The sequence below is a fragment of the Mesocricetus auratus genome, unplaced genomic scaffold (genome assembly GCF_017639785.1).
Source record: "Mesocricetus auratus isolate SY011 unplaced genomic scaffold, BCM_Maur_2.0 Super-Scaffold_100006, whole genome shotgun sequence".
Classification (NCBI taxonomy): domain Eukaryota; kingdom Metazoa; phylum Chordata; class Mammalia; order Rodentia; family Cricetidae; genus Mesocricetus; species Mesocricetus auratus.
The window spans coordinates 53,817,258-53,840,880 of NW_024429190.1; the positions used below are offsets into that span (position 1 = coordinate 53,817,258).

At 46.3% G+C, this 23,623-nt stretch overlaps 1 protein-coding gene across 2 annotated transcripts in view; it reads left to right on the forward strand.

Moving 5' to 3' along the window:
- The window catches only part of Kit (KIT proto-oncogene, receptor tyrosine kinase), a 76,483-nt gene that overhangs the window by 11,884 nt on the left and 40,976 nt on the right, over positions 1-23,623 (forward strand). For both annotated transcript variants that reach the window (XM_013121055.3, XM_013121056.3), the window contains exons 2-4: positions 18,713-18,982; positions 20,975-21,256; positions 22,446-22,582. In XM_013121055.3, coding sequence (XP_012976509.2) covers positions 18,713-18,982; positions 20,975-21,256; positions 22,446-22,582 — 689 coding nt within the window. The remainder of the gene's footprint in view (positions 1-18,712; positions 18,983-20,974; positions 21,257-22,445; positions 22,583-23,623) is intronic.

Genomic DNA, 23,623 nt, shown 5'->3' on the forward strand with positions numbered 1-23,623 from the left:
CTGAGGGCTGTTTTCTATTCGTTTCCTACCATGAGTGACATTTAAATTAGCAGCTAGTCTGCTCTCTGTCCCTTTTGAGCCAGAGCTGGGGATTTTGAAGGAGTAAGTACCCGTTTGGCCCGCCGCTAATATCTGTTTGCAGAACTTGCTCTCTCCCGTTTTCCAGTCAACTCTGTCAGTGAGAAGGACTCACCTCTCCTCCGCCATCACTTCCTTTGGTTCTGCTGCACAGTGTGGACCTAGTGGAGATGTTGCCGAGCTCCTCTTTCTGAAGGGCTGCCCTGGCAGCCATCCCAGTGATGTGTTCATGGCAGTTTGTCGTAGTCTTTATTCTCAAGGTTAGATGTCTGACAGGAAGCCTCGGCCATCCCGTCTTTGCTCAGGTATCTTTAGTACTTTTGCTGTGTTGTCTGTTTTGGCCATGAAGTGCTGTGAAAGTCAGCCACGCTAATCTGATTTGCATTGCCTGTGCTTTGGCCCTCCTTTGCCTGGACACCCACAGGAATGTTTCACCCCTTGCAGCATAGCAGCTTCAGGTGTTGGCTGCTCAGATTGGCCTTTCCCAAGATGTGATTGCTGCCCTGATGCATAATCCTGAGCAAGGCTTTTGTTTTTTTCTCTCACTGAGGAGTTGTTGAAGATCACAAGTTTTTATTAGTTCTATTCTCCATTGGCTTGCGAGCCACTAGCAAGTACATGTTGGATCTTCTTTGTCTTCTAGACCTACCATTTTCTTGGAAATCCATTTAGTTCCTTTTCGTTTGTTTCGATCTAAGTCATCTAGTTTGTCTGAGGTACCCTACCATCTCTCCCCACTTCCTCAATCTGTCTCTGTCTGTCTGTCTCTCTGTGTCCCCCACCCCAACATTGCCCTCTGTCACTACTATTGCTGCCTGCATCACCAACAACAAACAAAAGAAAACCCCAGAGTTTTTCTCTATAGTCTAGGATAGCCTTAAATTCTGGATCTTTTGCCTTAGCCTCCCAAATTCTGTGGTTACAAGAAGGGCTACACTGTACTCCATGACACATTCACTTTTTTGTTCTTTTTTTGGTTTTTCGAGACAGGGTCTCTCTATGGCTTTGGAGGCTGTCCTAGAACTAGCTCTTGTAGACCAGGCTGGTCTAGAACTCACAGAGATCTGCCTGCCTCTGCCTCTCGAGTGCTGGGATTAAAGGCGTGCGCCACCAACGCCCGGCGTCACTTTTTTTGTTCTTGTGCTCTGTATTTTGATTGTTTTTAGTCCTTTCATGACCACTTTTTAAATCTTCATTTTTCTCAACACACTTCCAAGTCTCAAAATTATTTGCTTGTGGGTATCTGTGAGTATACGCACACCTACATGTGTACACATGCACATGTATGCTTTTGCATTCAAGTGTATATGAGATCAGAAGAGGGCACTGGTGTTCTCTATTGTTCTCCACCTACTTTTTCCTGTGAGGCAGGGTCTCTCCCTACATCTGTAGCTTGGGTTTTCTCAGCTAGACTGCAGTAAGCATCAGCGATCCCCCTATCTTCTCCCATCCCCAGGGGTTGGGACTACTGGTGTGTGCTGGGTGTCAACTGTTACCTCTCTAGAGGGGGTGGGGCCTGAGAAAATGGAGCTGATAAATGAGGAAGGCTATAGTCTCTTGCAATAGCCAACTTGATTCAGAGCCTCAGGCAGTTCGTACTCTGAGGACTAAGAAGGTCACATGGGTAGTGTTCTCATGAGTTTGAGCTGTATCAATCACAAGGACAGGAGCTGGCTGTCTTCACCTCCTGAGTGCTAGGATTAAAACTGAGTATTGGATTCTGCTCTCTTATTTGCCCAGTTTTGTGACTGAGATTCGGCCGCTCTAATTACCACCCCTGAAGCCAAAGCAGCCCTCAGACTCTAGAGCCCCCCTCCCCACCCCTTACCACACACTTTGTTAATTTATGGATTTACCAAGCCTGGACCAGAAATGAAATATTAAAAGACTGGCTGCTGCCTTTGAAAATACAATCTTCTTTTAAAGAAACAATTTAAAAACATTTGTCGTGGAGACAAGTTGTGTTTGTAAACTATCTGAAAACAGATTAGTGTGGAAACAAATACTTCCTGGCCTCCCGACATCAGCTGTCTAAGCTTATTGTTCACAACAAAGCGTAATGGTGGAAACCATCAAGGAGCGAGCAGGAAGCTCGTTACTGAGCTGTTGTCTTTGAGGAACGTTTGTAAGAACCGGGCACTCTGTACCTGCCCTGGGTCTGTCTGGGAGTCCTGCAGGAGAGGGAGTACAGTTTCCAGAGCATTAAAGTTACACCTGTACTGTTTGTTTGTTAGTTTGTTGTTACTGCTGTTTTTGTGACAGGGTTTCTCTGTGTAGCCCTGGCTGGCCTGGAACTCGCTCTGTAGACCAGGCTGGTCTCGAACTCACAGAGAGCTGCCTGCCTCTGCTTCCTGAGTGCTGGGATTAAACGTGTGCACCAACACTGCCCAACTACACATCTATACTTTTAATGCCATCTAATAAAGGTATCATTGCTACCTAACTGGGTGCATTTCCCTCTGTTTGTATATTTCTAATTATAGTCATTTGAAAAAAAATTGTTGCCAGGGCTTGAAATATTAGATTTCCAAAAATTACCAGTTTTTCTTCCTCCAATTTGAGTTTCTTCCAATTGGTGATGGATTTCAGTCACCATTTTAAACAAGTTACTAGCCAGGCATGGGGTACCCAAGCATGGGGATGCACACACCCCTTGTACACCTTTAACCCCAGCACTTAGGAGGCAGAACCAGGAGCATCGCTGTGAGTTGGCCAAGCCTGGTCATAGGAAGCAGCAGGACTAAAGAGAGAGACTCTGTCTCAAACAAACAAATGAGAGCTTAGAATTTTAGACTTGGCCTCCCTTCTCCACACTCAGGGATGGCCACATTCTAAAGCTGTTTAGGAAGTGAAACTTTCTCAATGGACATACTGGAAGGTTTTGTTGTTGTTTATTGCTGTTTTTCTCAATTCTGGAAAGCAGTAAGATCAGTTTCAGGCATTTTCTCTTGTTTTCTACAGGCACTGAGATCATTTTACACAAGGGGCCACTCATTAAAAATGGGAAGCTGGCTTAATGTGTTGCTCCGAGTGAATGTAACCCCAGAAAATTTAAGAGAAAAGTGAATGCTCATTAAGCAAATTGACCAGCAAGCATCCTGATGAATGTTGAATCGAATTTGAATACACCAATTTTGTCCATTAGTGTGCTTTTAAACCTATGCGATTGTTTGGGCCTAATTATTTTCTATTTTGTGTATTTGAATGTGGAATGACTGTAGGATTAACTGTTGCAGGGCAATTATCTGATTAGCAATTGAGGAAAATGGTGACTGGTATCTGATTAACCCAGAAATGCTTGGTAGGTGATGAAAGGTTTTGGGAGTGGAGCTCTAAATGGACACTGAGACAGATTGTTGCGGGCAAGAAGTTCATTAGAAGGGTTAGTGGTGCTATGGACTGACAGACAACAGCTTGGCAAGGGCTCTGAGGAACGTTCAGGCCCCTGTGTTACAGACCAGCATGATGGGGCTCTGAAAGAAAGTTCCACAGGGCAGCTGGGGTCCCTTAGAGTTCTCTGCCTGCAGCTTAGGTCCTGCTTCTCCAACAGGGACCTGTTTGCAAGAGCTAATAGTCCCGTCCAGAGGCATGGCTCCTTCATGCACCAGAATGGGCTCTGAGGCCCCCAGAGTGTGTGGGAGGGGCATGGGAGGGTTGAGTGCCAAGCCCTCTGACTCACTGAGCCAGATTGAGGTCTGATACGTTTGCAGAAGTTGTCTTCATCACCAGTGTCACTGTTCTGGAGTCCTGTAACTGTGACTGGTGCATTCTGCAACATTTCCCACTTGAAAGCTTGGGGATTTGAGAAATCTGTGCACGACTGGCTGCCAAGGCTTGTCAGGGGGACCCAGTGCGAGGCCGATTTCTAGGTGTAAAAGCCAGGCAGATTCGCTCACTCAAGAAAATCTGTTTCTGCAGGTTCGACTTGAGTTCCAAGATAGAGAGATCCTGGTACAGTTTCTTGCTACGCTAATGTCCCGAGTCTGGGTTTCTTCTGCTAACTGTCTGACTACCTTGTAGGGCAGGGGGCTACCAGTTCTCCAGTTGTGGACAGGACAAGCCACATCAGCAGTCCCTGGCTGGCACCAGGGAAAGATGCCAGCACTGCTCCCCCCAACCAAACCTGCTGTGTTGGAAATGGTGGGAGCATGGCTCACCAGTCCCTTTAGTAGGGCCATCAGGGGAAGCTGTTGCGGGCTTGAAGGCTGAGGACCACTGACTAAGGGTGTCAGAATGGCTGGACTTCATCCCAGCACAAAGCTCATGGCCTCTTGAGTCCCTTCGAGTTCAGACAGGGTGCAACTCTCAGTTCTCCTTCTGTCAGCCTAAGAAAGATAGATAGGGGTTTCAGTTAGTCCAGACAGGAAAGCAGAAAACCGTAGCCCTGAGGGACTGTGCAGAGGTCTCCAGAAGCATGCATGTGTGCTGCAGGAGGAGAAGCAAACACCTTTCTAGAGGCGATATTTTCAAAGGATAAATAAGATTGACACCTGCCTCGATTCCAAGATTTCAGAGGCTACCCACCCAGAATTGCTCACCTACATGGGGGACTACAGATACCCTCTGGGGGGATTGGTACTATACTGCCCCCACCTCCCAGTTTTGCACTAAGCGTTCTCTTGGCTCGAGTAAAGGTATGTGGCTTGCTGCCGTCTGCTCACTGCCTGGGGCACAGAGGGGACAGTGCTTCTCCCTGGCCTCCTGGTGTACCCCACTTTCTATCTCCTGCATCTTCCCTTCTTCCTGGGTCAGGTCAGCTTGCTTGTGCTGCCTGATCCTTCCCACTTATCACAGGGTAATTATATAAACGTATAATTATTGGTCTGTTATTACTCGACCAGGAGCTAAGTATAAACCACATGTGTAGGAGCAGGGGGAGGTCTTGTGCACTGTTGCTCCAAGGATCCTCCTAGCACATAGTAAGACTTCATTGTGGTAGTTTTGGGTGAATGAATGATGAGGGTGGTGCAGGCTTCACCCTTATTTCAAGGACATCTGAGTTTAAGGCTACATGATAACGATTTGATTTTGCTGAGTTTTAGGAAGGCTGGTCTAGCTTAGCAGGCAGCTGGCCCTGTTGCAGTAGCATCTACTTGCTTGGTTTTAGTCTCATTCTGGCTGTAGGGTACCCAAGAAAACAGGTCTTTGAGTGTCAGTCTTCCAGGGAGGTGGCAGAAGGAGAAGCTACCCTTGGGGACTTCATGATACAGGGTCAGAGGTCAACAGTCTGCACCGGAAAGGTGCTGAGAAGGTTTTCATGGAAATAAGTGTTGTCTCGTGTCTCAGGGCGTCTGAGCACCACTTCCTCCTTTGTGCTCAGAAGTGGGGTGTTGGAGTGTCCTGTTCATCCCACACAGTAATAGAAGAGACGTGCAGGGGCTGGAGAGATGACTCAACAGTTACAAGTGCGTTCTGCTTTTCCAGAGGCATCACTTGGGTCCCAGCAACCAGCTCCCTTGCTCACAACCACCCTAACTTCGGGGATCCACTGCCCTCTTCTGGCTTTGGAGGGTGCCTGCACACAGACTGACACACGTGCGCACTCACACACAGACACCACAGAGACACACACATCAAAGACACACACACACACCCTGGAGACAGACAGACACACAAGCACACACCAGAGACACACACATCAAAGACACACACACACACCCTGGAGACAGACAGACACACACACAAGCACACACCAGAGACACACACAGACACACACACTGGAGACACACACAGACACACACACACACACCCTGGAGACAGACACACACACAAGCACACACCAGAGACACACACAGACACACACACTGGAGACACACACACCGGAGACACACACACACAGACAGACACACAAATACATAGATGCACAGACAGACACACATAAACAAGCAAAAATGAAAAGAAGAAAGAGACACTTCCTGACCTTTGTTTTGCCCTGGCTAAAGCTTTGTATTTCCTTCCTAGACGTGTGAGCTACAGCCCAGCAACAGCAGCAGCTTGAGATGAGCATTTGTCTAAAAGAAGAGACTCAGCCTCATTGGTCTTTATGCAAAGAATTGTAGTAACATTCACACAAAACCGGCAGAGCCCTAAGCCTGGTTTTTGATGATGGTATTTCAAGACCTACAGAGTAAAAATGCTCATGTGCTTATGGCAGTCTTGCTTTTGGGTAGAGAAACTGTTTACTATTTGAAAATTATCAGGGTGTGCGTGTTCATGTGCATTTTACACGGAATGTTCTACATACTCTACTTACTCTGTTTTTACAATGCCAAGGATTGAACCAAGGGCCATTTGAGTGGTCGTCAAGCATTCTGCCACTGAGCTACATATCATAGGCCCCTCAGCATACTTTCTTATACCTGTTGTAAACTTCTGCTTGATTGAGTTTTTAAGAATTGTGTGAGAATAACTTTAGTGTACCTAGCTGACTAGGAGGGGACATTGTTGCCCCAGAGGCATATGATTTGGGTTCCCGTGTCCTTTGTTTTAGTGACTTTATCAGGTACCGTTTCCTCCCTAACCTCAGTGCACTCTGTACCCCCCCTTCTTCCTGCTTGTCCTGGGCTCAGAGAGTGGTTTTCTTGGTGCTTTTTCTGGTACTTCAAGTGCTCTTAGGTCCTTATTCTCCTGTTGTCACACCAGTGGGTGATCACAACAGCATCACAGTGGGGGAGCTTTATCAAGCATAGGTTCTTAAAGGAATAAGAGATGATGTGAGGATCCTGAACAACTCCATGCATGACTTCCAGACATTGCCACTGAGGCCTGGAGAGGCCAGTGGACTTCCCCAAAGTTTCCTTGCCTTGGTTTGGAATCCCTGTGCCTGGCTCTAAAACTCTATATTCCTGTGGTGTCACCTGCTATCCCAAGCTTAGGGCAGCACCGTCACTTATACTGGTACGGCCTCTGGTCTAGACTTTAAAAAGTGCAGAATAAAGTTACATAGTTGGACCTCCCCAACCCCTAGTTCTGTATTTGGGTAGGGTGAGGTGGATAATTGCAAATGTACAGAAAAGCTGAAAGACCAGTGCAGAGAACTCCAGACCAGAGCAGAGAATTCCAGACCAGTGCAGAGAACTCCAGACCAGTGCAGAGAACTCCAGGCTACAACTGCTTACGTTTGCTTTTTTTCCGGGGAAGAATCTCTGAAAAACCTCTCACCTATTGCCTTTGAGCACATGCAGGCCACCCACGCTGGTCCTCAGCCCCCCGACTAGAGGGTTGTTTTTGTTCCTTCCAGGAAGCTTAGGGAGCCTCTTCATTTCTGTAAGTTCTGCTCGGGTTCACTGTCTTCCTAGAAATCTCTCCAGCACCAACAAAACAGATTCTCTTCTTTGGCAAGATAACAGGAAGGCGAGTAGAGACGCGCTACCCAATTGGTTCCCGGGGGATTCGCCCCAGCCTCTGAGCCAGCCCTGCTGTGCACCGTTGCCCCTCGAGGAATTGAAGTCTGGTGGCAGAACAGTTGCCTCTGCCCTTTTCTCCAGCAACCGCCTCAGATAAAATTTCTTGTCGAAAACATTACTGCTTTAGTCCCTACTTCTGTAAGATGACATCCTGACAGTAGAAATAGAAGGAAAATTTCCTGTTTGCTCTCGTGTGTGGGAAAAGGGAAGGTACAATTTTCTTTTTCTGACAGGTCCCTTAAAAGTAGATTTTAAGAGTATATTTATGAGTAAAATGTATTGACTTACCCATTATGAAGGAAATTAGCATATTCATCTAGTTAAGTCAAGTATAATTAATTCCTAGTATCTTTCAAAGCTAGAAAATCAGAGAGGCGCCTCCAAAGTGTTGATCATAGTTGAAAATGCCTCAGGGAAACCATCCAAATGTCAGGATGAGTAGGAAAAAAAAAAGGTGTGACACGTATGTGGAATGGAACATTATTCAGCCTCGAACAGGGATAGAGTTCTGACATGCTGCGGTGTCACTGGGTCTCGGTGACACCACAAGGACAGATAGTGTATGAGTACTCTTATTCAAGGAACCTGGAGTGCCAGATTCATGGAGATGGGAAGGGGGCTCTTGAGACTGGGGGAGGAAGGAGTGGAGAGTTACTAGCTAGTGTTTCTGTTTGAGAAGATGAAAATTCATAAAAATGCATGATGCTGATAACTGCCCAATAATATGAATGTTCTTAATGCCACTCAACCTCACACTTACAAATAGTTAAAATGTAATTAAATATTATGCATATTTTATCTAATAAATTTCTGAAATGCCCCAGTTGCCATATGCATGTACATATGTATATGTGTGCACACACATACACACGGATGTGTGAGAATGTTAATCATTTCTTATCTAGCATCTCATTTGATACCATTAGAACTTGATGGTGTAGGATTGGAACTACAGACTAGCCTAGGGTCTCCAGCGCTTTAGTTGCGGAAGTTTTTGTCACCGATGCCCCCTTACTGTCCCTCCTGGGCCTGCAGAGTTGGCGTTTAGCAGAATTCTAGACTCGCAACAGAGCACAGCATGCAGGGAGCATCCGAGCTCTTCTGTCTCCTTGTACACAGGCCTCTCCTGCCACAGTGAAGACCCAGCACTCCTGACCCGGATCTCTGGCAGCGCCTACATAGACCCCTGCAGGCATGGCTGTGCTGAGCTGTTGGTGGCTTGGAGTCCCACTGTCCCTCTCTGACCCTTGCCTCTCTTCTTGACCTGTCTCCTGCATTGTTCTTTAAGTTAAGGAAGTTAATGTTGAAAGAAGTGCGTGGCCCCCGGACGCCATCCCCAGCTCTGGCTGAACAGATGGCTGGGTCCCCTTTTCTGGTGTTTATTTGAGACCACACCTAGCGCTTCTTATCTGGTTCATATTTCAATAAGTGCTTTCCAGAAATCAAAACATGGAAAGCTACATATTTACAACACGAGCTGTGCTGGCTGATGGGGAAAACCCAGTGGAAATGAGAAAGTTCCTCCCTCCCTTAGCTCTGCGATATAGCCACATATGCCGCCCTTGTCAGACCCAGGGCTTATCTAACTCCCCAAAGGCCATGTTCATAATGACTAAGGAGAGCTTCCTCTCTCTGAGTCCTTGAGTGTCTTTGAGATGGAGGTGGGGGCTGCGATGGAAGTGGGGGGGGGACTGCAGGGGGTGGGGGTGGGGAGTCCTGCTTCCTCAGACATTCAGTTGATTTGTCTTGGGATGAGTGAGCAGGGACTATTTTAAAGGAAAATATTTTCCTAGGAAAAGCCTGTGCTTCTGGTAACTGTATATCTGGGAGAAGTTCTGGAAAACAATTAAGAATCTTTGTTGGAGTGTGGGTGTGGACCAGGAGTTACTGACCTGTGACCTTTAGCTGAGCCACAGGCATCTGAGGACCTTTGTGTCCAGCCCCTAAGACTTTAAGGAATATTCTTTATCTTTAGCTCATAGGTTCTAAGTGTTTGATTATGGGTCCTGGGTGGTCCAAAAAGTTACATTTATCTTTAATTTTTATTTATTTATTTACTTGGCGTGTGCCTGTAAGGCACGTGTGTGCCACAGCACAGATGTCTGGAGGTCAGAAGAAAACTCCAGACTCCATTCCTTCCTTCTATTGTGTGCATCCTAGGGTTGAGTTCAGCAGGCTTCCCGAAAAGTTCTTTACCTGCTGAGCTGTCTGGCTAGACCCTGGAAATTTAGGTAGGCGCCTTAAGAGCAACGATGATCTGAGTTTCCTGTCGTGGTGGGAGTTTTGGGACAAAGCCCAGGGTGGACTAGGAGCTGGTTGAGGTCAGGGATGACCTTGAACTCCTGACTATCTTGCTCAGCCTCTTGGAGGGGCTGGGATTGCAGACCTGTATGCCCCACTCCAGTATAATTGGTAGTTAGGAGTTGAACCCAGAACCTCTGGTGTAGTAGGCAGGCTTTGCCCACTGAGCCGCATCCCCAGCAGGCCCTGGACTCTTCGTGCTCTTGGGACTTTCGAATGAGTAGAGTTCAGAATGCCTGTGCTTCTCCACCTGGTCTCTTCCCCTTTACCCTTCTCTAGTTGCTTGAAAACGAACAGAGGCAGTTAGGTGTTTTATTTAAAATGTACAAATATTAAATCACGGAGGAACCGAACACTGCACAGTTTTGCCCATGTCCTTCAGTCAGTGCAAAGCTGTGCTGAATGCCACGATTGTAAAAACCTCATCGTCCTTGTCAGTCCCTCAGTAGCAGCAGAACATGTGACATCTCTTTGATCTCCGGTTTTGCTTTTCACAAGGCACAGGCAGCCTGAGGGCATCTTCTTTGCCACCGATAGCTTGCTTAGGATTTTGGGGTGGGGCACGTCCCACTAAGACAAGCGGCCCAGCAGAGGGATCTGAGTGGAGAAATACTTAACAGCAGAGTAGGAGGTCTGCCTGGGGATCAGGAATGTAATAGCCTAGCCGGGAGCTGGGCACAGGGGTGTCCGCCTGTGAGTCCCTATTGCTCAAGAGACAGAGATGGGGGGTTGGGGGAGCAGTCACCTCAGCTCTGGCATTGGAGATCAGCCTGAGCAATATAGTGAGATTTCATCTCAAAAGATTAAAACAACAACAAAAGCAAAGCCCCAAACCCCAAAAGAAGGGTGCAAGGATACATGAACATTACAGCAAAGGTGATTTGTTAGCCCTGGCTTGTCTGTGTGGCTAAGGCAGAAACTTGGAGCTGCTGAAATGAGTTTCTGCTCTCAGCAGCAGAGGCAGGAGGGCCCAAGCTGCAAGTGAACCCACCTGACTCAAGTCCCCATGCAGCAGGGCAGGTTGGAGGGAGGGTGGAGGGGGCAACCTGGCCCTGCCTCCCTAGAGCAAGGGTGCTCCTGTTTGTCGGGGTTTCCTTCTCTAGTGTTGGGGAACTGTGCTTCTTCCAAGGTCCATGGGATCCCCCCATCTAGCCTCTTGAGCAATGGGACCACAGGCTGAACCCTCTGTGCCCAGCTCCACTGTTTTATGAAATCTGGGCACATTGGCCAGGCCTCATTCTCCACTGCTATTTCTCTGCTTAGACACCTCTGTAGGATGCAGCAGAGAGCCTCATCTCCCTTGTACCACAGATGTTCTCCTGAAAAGAATGGGTCCCAAATATGAGAGGCTTAATGTAGTGTCTTACCCTGACTTTGGTGCCCTTGATCCACATGGGCCTCGTGCGGCAGCCCAGGAACCACTTTTCCCAGCTGCCCCTAGTGTGTCTCTTCCATTTGCACTGTCTACAGGAAATGCCCGATTGACAGTCTCCCCGCTCCTTGGTAATCCACTCCCCACCGCAGTGATTTCCCAGATGTCGCTATTTGGGCCAGTAAGAATGAGTGTGTCTCTGACTCTCACCTCTCCTGTCTCCCAGTCTCTGGGGCCTACACACACTGGTTCAAATGTTCCTAAGTCTGCCTTCTGTTTCTCTCCCAATCACTTGGCATCACCATCATCCCATCTCAGAGACCTAAAACATGAGTGTTGCCATCTCAACTGGCTGTCCTCCTACAGATTGCTCATTTGTCACCAGATGCTGGCTAAGCTGACTTTGTTCTAGTCCTGTTCCTCAAATGGCCTCCAGGGTAGGCTTCCCACCCTCCTATGGAGAAGCATATCTGGGTTGGTCCTCTCCACCTTAACCTCTAGCTGAAGCTCTGTTCTTCTAGAGGCTTGCACTGGAGCCCAATTGTTGCCTCTCTCTAGGAACCCCGTTCATTTCTCAGATTAATTCACTTTAATGTAGAGATTCCTCAAATTACAATAGTGTCATCACTGAACAAAAACCATTAGAAGTTATAAATGTGTTTAATGTGCTCAACCTATCGGACATCTAGCCTAACCTATCTGAGACTAAAGAATGCTGTGAGTCCACAGTCGGGCAAAATAATCTAATACAAAGCCTGCTTGATTGTAAACAATAACAAAATATGGTTGTCTGTCTCAGGTGACTGAGTACCCTGCTTAGAATCCAAAGCCCAGTCTCCACTGAGGATTGCTTCTGAGCCCTTGCAAGGTGAAAAGCCAACCACGCACGGATAGCCCTTTTGCCAATACTAGCTTCAGAGTATGGAAGTGATCTCTGGCTCTGAGTCTTCCTCCTGCTGCATGGGGTGTGGGCGGTGTGTTCTCGGCTCTCAGCATACCCTAGTTAAATAGAGGGGCTGAGTTACTGTTCGTCCGCGGAGACACAGCTCACACCTGTTGCGTTAATTACTGACATGCCCACTTTATTATGTTTGGTTTCTCCCTCCTCCTCCAGCGCTCTTCTACAGACAGGCTCATCTTTAGGCCAACCCTGACGTGCACTGCCGAAGGAGCTGCTTTGAAAAGCCTCCTGCCAAGATGCCTTGTTGTTTCGTGGGTTTTAAACCGACTTGTGAGTGGCTGCATTTCTATTACTTGAAACATCAACTTGGCTCATATATCCGACAGACTTTGTACAAGCTCTAAATATCCCACCTCTAAAAGCTAAACAGAAGTTTTTCTTAAACAAAGGGGCTGTCTTCAAAGCCTGGGCCTGAAGAGATGTCTAAGTGTATTTATAGTATTGTCCAAACCTATGCGACCTTAATGACGAATTCCACCAGTACTGTTGTCTTTGTATTGTTGGATTAAATATTGCCCAGGAAGTCCTTTAGAGATCTTGCAGTGGTGTGTCCGTGCATACTGCGTGCATGAGTGTGCTCAAACTTGACCTGGAAGATAACTTTGAAAGGTGGCTAGTCCTAGTAATTTGGGCATAAAGTAGTTTGATTTCTTTCAAAGTGCATGCTCTCCCACAAGTACATTTGATGTTATCTTTTATTGCACACTATGTAAAACAATACAAAAGGATAAAGTTATTTGCCACCAAGTGGAGCTGACCTTCAATAAAACCCATGAGCAAACAGGCTCACTGTGACGTGGTACTGGATGGTGCTCCCAGTTAATGGCCCCTCCTCTCCATGCCCCTCCTTACTCCCTTCCCCTCCTTGCATTTATTGAGCACCTGCTGTGTCCCTGGTCTCCAAGAAACTGAGGCCACAGAGACATGCAGGCAGCATTGGAGGCTGAGCTCACTGCTGAGGGGCACTGCTTGTTCAGCCCCTCATAGGCGGAGCTAACCTCGAATTCCTGATAACATCTGCTTGGAGAAGCTGCTCTCTTCCTCAAACACACATGCTGGTTCCCCAGACTCAGGTATCCTGGCTCTTTCTCCCGGAGCCTTTCTTGGTCTGTCTGGGTGGGGGAGGGGCAGCATAATAGTCTTCATTCAGTCTGTAACATGTTGCTCCCTCTCCTGATACTGCCTTTATTTGGTTCATATTGTCTGTCTCCTGTACAAGGCTCTGGGGTCCCCATCAACACACGGTTTTAGTTATGCAACAGATTTGTGCTGCAGGAGTTGGCCTCTGCAGATAGTTCTAGGCTCTGCTTGGCCTGGGTTCCCCTAGTGTGTGGGTGACCCAGAGTCCCCCACCCATGGGAGTGGTTTGAGGGCCCATATGGCATTTACCGAGCCCTTCTCACTGCCCCCAGTAACATCTTTGTAAGGTCTCCAGGGTATTGTGGGCAATTACTGAGATCCTTCCTTCTTGGTTCTTACCCATTATATTCCTGTGGGGCTGCAAAAGTATGTCAGAAACGATACGACACACATCATTAGTGTTTCTTTTTATTATAAATCGTAACTAAACAGTACAGAAACTGAGGACAGCTGAACTACAAGGTAGAGGCTCTGCCTTCTCCTGGCCTACTTCCCCAAAACCAGCCAAGGCCCCTCTGTGTGGGTTTCCTTCCCAGCCATCTTTTTACCTGGTTCCTTATATTCACCGCCAAAGGTGGCAAGGCTTTGAGATGACTTCCCCACTTTTAACCCTGGCTAGAAATCCAGGCTTTGCAGGAATGATCCTTTGTTCAAGAATAAGACCCTAGAAGTCAAGATTAATAGGAGTCAACCACTACTGCAGGGGCCGGGCACCAGCAGGCTCAGCCAGTCTGCGGGGACAATCTGACACATTGTAAGAAATACAGGTATGCCTTAGACATTTTATTTTTCTTTAAAAAAAAAAGAAAGTTGGTATACAACATATTTTCAATAGAGGATCAAAGTCTTTGAAGTTTGGTTACTTTTGAGTTTCCAAGGCGTTCTCAGCATTCTGAGTGACCATCCCCAAATGCAAGCTCTGTGGGTTTCATTTCATTCCCTCCCAAGTCCTCCTCAGACATACCAGAGTGCAGGCTGCAAACTGGAGGCCCCCTCTAATCTTAATCTAATCTAAACGTTTCACCCACATTAAATCCAACAGTAGATCTCACACTAGAGGCCTTCTTACAGTTTCTGTTAATCATGGGCCTTCAGCTGTTTCCCTTTACACTCATACATACGTGTGTGTGTGTGTGTGTGTGTGTGTGTGTGTGTGTGTGTGTGTGTGGTGTGTATGTGGTGTGTGTGTGTTCGCTCTCATAGCATGTTCTTCATATATGTAATTGATACATTATCAATGCACATCCTAAGCAGGTTTGGGGATAAAGGCGGGCGACTCAGGCAGTGGGAGTAGCAGCAGTTGGCTACCCTGGGGCACAAAAGTCTTGGGCTCCTGTCTGTTATGGGGTCAGCGTGAGCTTCTGGGTCCTCAGCTCAGAGTGAAAAGAACTCTGTTCAACACTTGCCGCTTCCTGGAAGGAGCAGCATGGACATGACCGGGTGGAACAGCAGACAATGGGGAATTCAGTCACACTGGGATCCTTGACAGACTCCACCAGAGGTGGGAGTATTATCTAGGAAGGAGCCAGGGCCAATGGAGAAGGCTTAAGCAGTCCTTGTTGAAGGTGTTTGCTTGTTTTATTTTAATTTTACACTTTTGCTTGTTTTTTTCAAGACAGGGTTTCTCTGTGTCCTGGAATTCATTCTGTAGACCAGGCTGGCCTCAGACTCAGAGATCCACCTGCCTCTGCCTCCCGTGTGCTGGGATTATAGATGTGCACCACCACTGCCTGGCCTAATTTTAGGGTTTTAAAAACATCAGAACAATGTACGCGACAACAGAGGGTGCTGCTTTAAATTATCTAGTTGAGCAGTGATGAGAGCAAGCACAGTGTGGGCCAGCCAACTTTCTTCTCTCAGCTCTGATGAGAGCCAGTACACAGTGGGGGACGCTCACCATTCCTTCTCATTTCCAGGGCCTTGCCATCCTCCCAGGCACAGCTGCATCTGTTCAATGGTCTCTTCCTTCCTCCCCCAGCTCCAGCCCTCATAACCTCTATACTGCTTGTCTCTGAATTGCCCAGCTCCACATTCTTCATGCGAGGAAGGCCAGGCATCCGTGTCCTCCCATATTGTAGCATGTGTTAGGGCTCTACTCATTTTTACAGCTTGCTAATATTTCGCTGTACTAACACCCAACATTTTAGCTGTTGGGAGACAACTAAGTTCTTTCTGCCATTTGGCTCCACTGAATGATGGTAAGAATGTTGCCGTCAGGTATGCTTGAGCCCCTGCCTTCAGCTGTCTTGATTTTGGGCAAATTTTACACAGATGCTAGGGAAGACACTGCAAGTACTTGAAGAGGCTACGAGTGTAGGATGTGTCGACATTTCTTTTGCACCGGTGTCTTTTCATTCTTCTCTGTCAGTCCCCAGGGTGGTGAGTGTCATCATATGTCACTTTCTTTTGGGTCATTAACATGTTCAGGGACAAGAAAACAACTCTTAGTACTACCCACAGCAACATATAATTAAGGAAGTATCACATTTGGTGATATAACAATCTGGTGTAAATAAAAGATTTATTTTATTAAATCTGATAATAAAAAATCAGCATTGTTGGAAGCTTGCTGAATTTCAGGTATACAGTTCAAAATATCTATCTGAGTTGTTTCACAGCTCAGTTGAAATATGGTGTGCATATGTGTGTGTGTGTGTGGTATGTGTGTATGCATGTATATGTATGTTTGTGGGGTATGTGTGTGTATGCATGTTTGTGGCGTGTGTGTATGAGTTTGTGTGTGGTATGTATGTATGCATGTGTATGTATGTTTGTAGTGTGTGTGTGTGGTGTGTACAGGCACTTGCACCCCTTTGCACAGAGGTCACAGGAGAACCTTGTGTTAATTAATCAACCTTGCTGTTAACCACCCACTCCCCTGAGACAGGCACTCTCACTGACTTGGAGCCTGCTGTGTGGGCTAGGCCAGCCAGAGAGTGAGCTCCTGGGCTCTGCCTGCCAGGCTGGAGCTGTGGGCACTATTTTATACCTGGCTTTTTATGTTGTGTTGAGTACCCAGACCCAGTTTCTGAGGCCTGTTCCACAAGCCACCTTACCCCCGAGTGTCCCTCTAGCCCTGGAGTGTCTGATTGAAGATGCTACTTCAATGTGAATCTCTATTTTTCTAAACCTGAATCGCTGTTACTGTTGTTGTTATTATTTTTAGAGAGGCCATGATAGCAGCATTGAAGACAGTTAGGAAACAAGGCAATAAAGTTTACTTTCACTCGCACCCAATAAAACTGTTTTTATTTTATATTGTTTATGAAGGTTGTATTTACAAGTCATTTTTGAAAATAAAACCCTGAATACTTCTAGTGGCAATTATTTTAAAATTTCACAAAATGATGTAAGATGTCAACTAAATTTTTGGATTAAATTTGCTGTCAGTGTCCAAAGTGTACATATCCCATTCCCTGGAACCAGCCTCCCCCCTCCCCTCCCCTCCCCTCCCCTCCCCTCCCTCCCTCCCTCCCACCCTCCCTCCCTCCCACAAGAGGCTACATAATTGGAATATAAGTAACTGAAGCATTAGCACCTCCATTTGTTGCTACCTCCACTTTTGTTTCTGAATGCTCTGTAGGCCTCTGAAAACAGCCCCCCCCCCTTAAGCTGAGTGCACCATTGAGACCTGAAACCTGGTGGCCCAGGTAGGCCCTATAACATCTCTTTGGCCGCTGGTGCATAGTGACATTGGATGGCTATAATCCCTGTCATTGTTATCCTGGGCAGTGTCTTTGGCTCTGGGGTGACACTTTGAGGACACAATGGAACCACAGTTGCGCTTCCGGTGAACCATTGACCTGGATTGAAACAGGGACTGGAACTGATCATGCACACATAAGCCTGTCGAGGACAATTTGGGCCTTTCTCCACAGTGCCTCCTCCTGTCTCGTTCTCCAGACTCTACACCTCCTGTCTGCACATGTGCGCAGCTCTCCTGCGTGCCGTACTTCGCAGACTTCTTTGCCTGTGCATTTATTTTTTCTCCATCTCTTGCCATAAGGAGAGCCCTACACTTGAAGCTGCCTTCCCTGGAATAGGCAGAAATTCCCACTCCACTGAAATTGTGTCCTTGAATTCCAGGGGTCTCTTAGGTTGTGTGTGGGTGTGGTGTTGTTTTGTTGTGTGAGGCAGGGCCCTACTTGGTAGATCAGGCAGGCCTTGGTTTACAAACATCTGATTGTTCTTGCCCCTTATTTGCTGGCCACCTCAGAGGACTGGTTTCTTGTATGGGATCTCACCATATGGCATTTCCTCAGCCCCACCATTTTTTCTGGCACTTTCTAAAGCAGGGCCTTGCCTTGGCTTCCTTCCCTCCTCAACCTCCCTCCTTTCACCTCTCCCCATCCTTGGTGATTTAAAAACAACTACAACACAACCAGCCCTTCATGACTTTCCCACCTGTTTTTGTCTGGTAGAACCCTTGTTTTTACGGGTTCCATCCTGAAGTCATTCCTGTCCAGTGCTCGTCCTGCAGATTGGACCAGGCTTACGCCAAAGGTATGGGGGCTCCTGGTGGCCTGCCAAGCCTTCAGCTTTACTTACCACGGCCCCACGATGACTGTTTCTCAGCTGGTGCCTCATATGTGGTAACTGTCTCAGGGTATAATTTGGAAGGTGCGGTCATTTTTACCTTGACATTTGGAGATATGTAGATATCTGTTTTTGTGAGCCTTGTCATGATAGAAACAGGTGAATTTCAACACTTGAAGAAAAACAGAGGTCCTCCTGTCATGCATGCTCTTACTTTTAATGTACCTTTTCTCTCTCACACACACACACACACACAATGGATGTGTTTATCATACCTGCCTACTGCTATATATATAAACATACGTACACACACACATATTTCTCTTACCTGCCTGTTGCTCCTCTCTCCCAGTTCATCAACTTCCTCGTTCCTAGCCCCCTCCTACTTACACAAAGTCTTATTTGTTTTGTCCTTGGTGACCACTGGCTGGAATGAGGACTGCCTGCATGAGTAGGGCTCATGGCTCATTTCCTTGACCAGAGGCAACTTACCAGTGGCTACACCACTGAGGAATAAGTCATGTCCATGCTGCCCTAAAGGTGGACAGCAGGTCATCTTTTGGTTTCTGGTTTCCATTGTGTAAGATGCCACTGTGGTTTTTAAAGTGCACATTAGTGTAGCAGCACTGTGAGGACAGACTAGCATCAGCGTAAGCCCTGCGCATGATTGAGCCAAAGAAAGCCGCACGTCCATCTCGGCAGCCTGTACGCCAGATATGACCCATAGGACTAATTGACGGTTGCAGAAAATAACTTTACAGATGAATTTAAACTTTAGACAGAATTCCCTTTTCAGTTGCAAATAGCAGGGCTATTTTTACTGTAAGAGTACACAGAAGATGGAACTCAATATTAGAAGAAATGCTTTATTTTGCCAAGACAGCTCACACTCAACACAGTCCTTGTTTTTCTTGGCAGGAATTTCCCAGCCATCTGTGAGTCCAGGGGAGCTGTCTCCACCATCCATTGAGCCAGCGCAATCGGAGTTAATAGTTGAAGCTGGCGACACAGTCAGGCTGATGTGTGTTGATCCTGCCTTCGTCAAATGGACTTTCGAGAACGTCAATGCAAATTATGAGAATAAGCACCGCGAATGGATTCAGGAACAAGTCAAGGCCACCAACACGGGCAAATACACGTGTATCAACAGGGCTGGCCTCAGGAGCTCTATTTATGTGTTTGTTAGAGGTAAATGCTGGGCCTTCTGTGTTGCTCTGTCGTACATTATCCAGTACCTTGTTTTAACTTTTAGGTGACAGGCAGAGTTTTGCTGGCTGGTTCTAGAATGCCTAACACAAACGTTTCCTTTGCTGGCTTCCCCTATCTATCTTTTGATTCACAGTGACTTTGAGTGTGACCCCAGCTGGGGGTTTGAAAGGCCATAACTGGATTACAATCTGGTTAGCCCATTTGTCCTGGTGCTTGGAGTCAACCCTAAGAATAAATTAGGCCCTTTGGGAAAACTGCATTTTAATACTTTGAGATACTAAATATTCCCACTTAGTAGAAACACTTCAGGGAACCAAAGGCCTCCAAAGGCCTAAGCAGACTAGCACTTCAAAAGACTTGGCCCACTCTTAAGGGAGTAAATTCCAGAGAAACAGCTCAGATAACTAAGCATCCCTTACCAGGCATACATTATTTTGGAGTTGTTCTCTTCAACACTTACAACCTCTTGCAAACAAAAGACAACAGAGATGTGGCAGTTATATTCCTATACCTTGTTTCCTCAACAAATTCAGCAGTTTGTGTGTGTGTGTGTGTGTGTGTGTGTGTGTGTGTGTGTGTGTGTGTGCGTGCACTTTTGCTATGATGTCAAGAGCCCACAGGGCAATATCTTTTGCGTGATGTAGAAAACAAAACTAATGACAGTTTTAAGAGACAAATGAGAGGCCAGGAAATGAAAGTCCTGGTCCTAGCACTGGTTGTATTGGGACCAGGCCTGCCATTTATAAGGTGTTCGCGGTTCTGCGAGTATGTAGTAGATATATTTCTTGTGCTGGGGAGATGTGCTGCCTAGCGCCTCCGTTTCTCACTGTGGTCTCTAGATAAGATGAGCAGTCTCCCTTAGGGGACTGTTAAGGAGACACAATTATACAAATCTTAGTGTGCTCAAACAGGGGTTAATGAAAGCTGCCTCGCAAGACTGCTGTGGAATTGGCTGTGCCTCTGCCTGCTTTATCGGTTGTCCTTCTTAAGTGTGCAGCGGAGGGGACATGCTCCACTGATAAGCCACAGTTTAGCTTCAGGGTTCCGCTCGGAATCGTTAAGCCCATCCCCAACCTGCCCGTGACATTGGAGAAGGTGGTCTCTAATTTCCAGGTGGTAATGAAAGTGCCATTAGGCTTAATGATGGGCCGCTTAGACACCAAGTTAGCCAGAGCAGTCCAAGTTCACACCCTTAACTGGTCTATGCCTTGGCAAGGAAAGAAATTGGTACCTTGTTGGAGGCTCTCCACTCTGGTGACAGAGAAAGTATAGGCAGAAAACCAGCTGTGGCTTCTGATCATAATCTAATCATGAAGGTCTGATTTCCCCCCTTAATTAAATTAAACACGTATATTTCAGTGGCAACAGATTCTGTGTGTGTGTTGGTAACATTTGATTTCCAGGTGGAGAGGATCATTTTAAAACAGAACCTCAGGGGGCTGGGAGGATAGCTTGCTTAGTCTAATGAGTGCTTGCCATACAAGCTTGAGGACCTGCGTTTGACTCATAGGACCCACATAAAGGCCAATGTGTTGGAGGCTGGAGAGGGAGCTCCATCTTTAAGAGTAGACGCTGGTTTTGCTGGGGACCCATTTTGGTTCCCAGTACCCACACACAGCTCACAACTACCTACAACCCCAGCTCTAGGAGATCTGACACCCCCAGTCTTCAGTATGTATGTACATGGTCCACATACAGACAAGGTGCTACATATTCATACATGTAAATTAAATGAAAACACTGAAAGCCGTCATGCTATGCATGCTTGTAATGGTTTAAGTCTTTTAAAAATGTTCTCATATGATGGTGCACATCTTTAATCCCAGCTGAGGCAGATGGATCTCTGTGAGCTCAAAGCCACCCAGGCTGGGTCTACATACAAGTTCCAGGCTGGCATGGTAAGACCCTATCTAAACAAATAGTGTCCACACCCATCCATGCGACACGCTGACTTTTTGTTCTGTTTCATAGATCCTGGCATGCTTTTCCTGGTTAACCTTCCTTTGTATGGGAAAGAAGACAATGACACGCTGGTCCGCTGCCCTCTGACAGACCCGCAGGTTTCCGATTATTCCCTCAGGGAGTGTGATGGGAAATCTCTCCCCAAGGACCTGACATTTGTCCCAAACCCCAAGGCTGGCATTACCATCAAAAACGTGAAGCGCGCCTACCACCGGCTCTGTCTCCGCTGTGCTGCCAAGCGAGAAGGCAAATGGGTGGTGTCAGACAAATTCACCCTGAAAGTGAGGGCAGGTATGACACCCTGTCGGGGATGGAGACCCTGTTCACCGGGCCAACTTTTCTCTTCCCGCTTAGCCTAGGGCTTCAGGACACAAGCTGCTAGTAAGAGCACCAGCTTCCAAAGCAATGCCACACATTGAATTCCTCCAGAGTGACAGGTTCATGACTGTTGCTGGCTAAAATGGTCATTAAAGTAGCTGGCTGAGGGCATCCCAAAGTGACATCCTTGCCACAAGTGTTCCTACTCAACGGGAAGATTTAATTTGAGAAGATTAGTCTATAAGGGGTTTATTCTTTAATTTGTTGTGGACAAGTGACTTGATTTTTTTTCTTTCTTTCTTTAGCTGAGTGTAATGCATTCCCAAGCTATTCTAGCTCTGGGAAAGAAAGTACCCACAACCTGTTGTACTTAACTACTGTGGTGCCACATCGAACCTCTCAGTAACTGGAAGATAAACTAGGCTTTAGATTTGAGGTTATCTAACTCGGTATCACTTTGGGATTCAACTGATGAGGAGAATTTTTAAGCCGGAGTTTTTCAGAAATAAGCAAGGTGTGAATTGTTAGGTGGGAAAGATACCCATTGGCTAAGAGAATATTTTTAGTCGTAGGCTAGGTCCTCAAGAAATCATCAAGTGTGCCCCAGGTAAAGATGAAATCTGCTTCACTATGCTAACTTCTTCCACCTGGTTGAAAAAAAAAAGCCAGAAGCATTTATGATCTCCCAGTGGACAGACATTGCTGTCTTTTTCACTCAACATGAATGAATATACTTGTGGGATGAATGACTCAATTGGTGGAATATTTAGATATGCAAGCAATACAGCTAGGTTCGAATGTATTAATGATAGAATGCAAGCTGTGCAGTCAAGAAAAAGCAAGTTTGGGCCTAGAGAGGTGGCCCAGAAATTACAAGTGCTTGCTGCTCCTCGGAAAGATCAGTCCAGATCCCCACCTTGACCTTGAGGACTTCAAGTGGCTTACACCTTTATATCTGCCTATAACTCCAGCTCCAGGGATTCAACACCTTTGGCTTTCTCAGACACCCACACATGACATACACTCACACAGACACATGCATACACACATAAATGAAACTAAGAATAATTAAAAAGAAAAAAAGTACGTTAAACCAAGAGAAGTTAAAAATCACGCTGTAATGGAGCAGCTGACTTCAGGTACATATCTCTTTTAATTCTAGCCATCAAAGCTATCCCTGTTGTGTCTGTGCCCAAAGCAAGTCATCTTCTTAGGGAAGGAGACACGTTTACAGTGACATGCACCATAAAAGATGTGTCTAGTTCCGTGGGCTCGATGTGGATAAAGGGGAACACTCAGGTAAGGAATTCTGTCCATTCTGTTGGTTTGTGGCTGTCCCTGTGTGGGAGATTGTACAGGTTGTCTACAGAACTGGCCTGTGGGTGACTCTGCTGGTAGACATGGCTATTAGTAACTGACGGGGAATGTGTGTTCACATGCTGTTTGCCTGTATGTATTACAACATGCATTTACTGGTAGTGGCAAGTAACTGCCACACTCTCACTATATTTTGAGAGAAGAGTAGGCACTAGCCTCAGGTTATTACTTAACACTTTCTTTTTTTAAATTTAGCTTTAATAAAGAAAATTTAAAAACAACAAAACAAATGAATAACTATATGGCCTTCAGGTAAATATCTGCTTAGGCCAGATGATAGCAAGAGTTGTCAGCAGCCCTCTTCTTGCAAAGAATAAATGGTATCATTTGTGACCCACAAAGCTCTTCCGGTCCCCGAAGAATGGCTGGGGATGGGGTTCTCTCTGTGCAGCTGGGATCTCCCCTTTTGAGGCAGGTGATCTGAGATTAGTTTACTAATGGTTTTCTGTTTGTTTCAGTTGCTATTAATAAGATGGTTATCTTTAATGTGAAATATTTAGACACGTTTATGTTCTCATTCATTTGACAAATACATATTGAATGCCTACTATATGTCAGATGCTGAGTTGGGCATATCTTAAATAAATTTTAGCCAGATACTCCACTTCCCCCATCTTTTTCTTTTGGTGCTAAGGCTTGATCCCAGAGGCATTATGCCAAGGGTACTACTATCTAACCAATTTTTGAGTTTTATTTGATCTTCCTTCCTTCCTTCCTTCCTTCCTTCCTTCCTTCCTTCCTTCCTTCCTTCCTTTCTGGTCTCAAGTAACTTAACAACAATGCTTAATTTTCCTAATAGTGTACATTAAAATTCCCATTAACTGAGTTTCCTTTTTATTTTTAAGTAATTTTAGTGACATGATTACTTAGCCACCAGTAATTCCTCTTCATTGCACATGTGGGAATGTGAAACGGAAAAAAAGAAATACATTTTTTCCACTTCCTCCTCCTCTTTGCCAATGT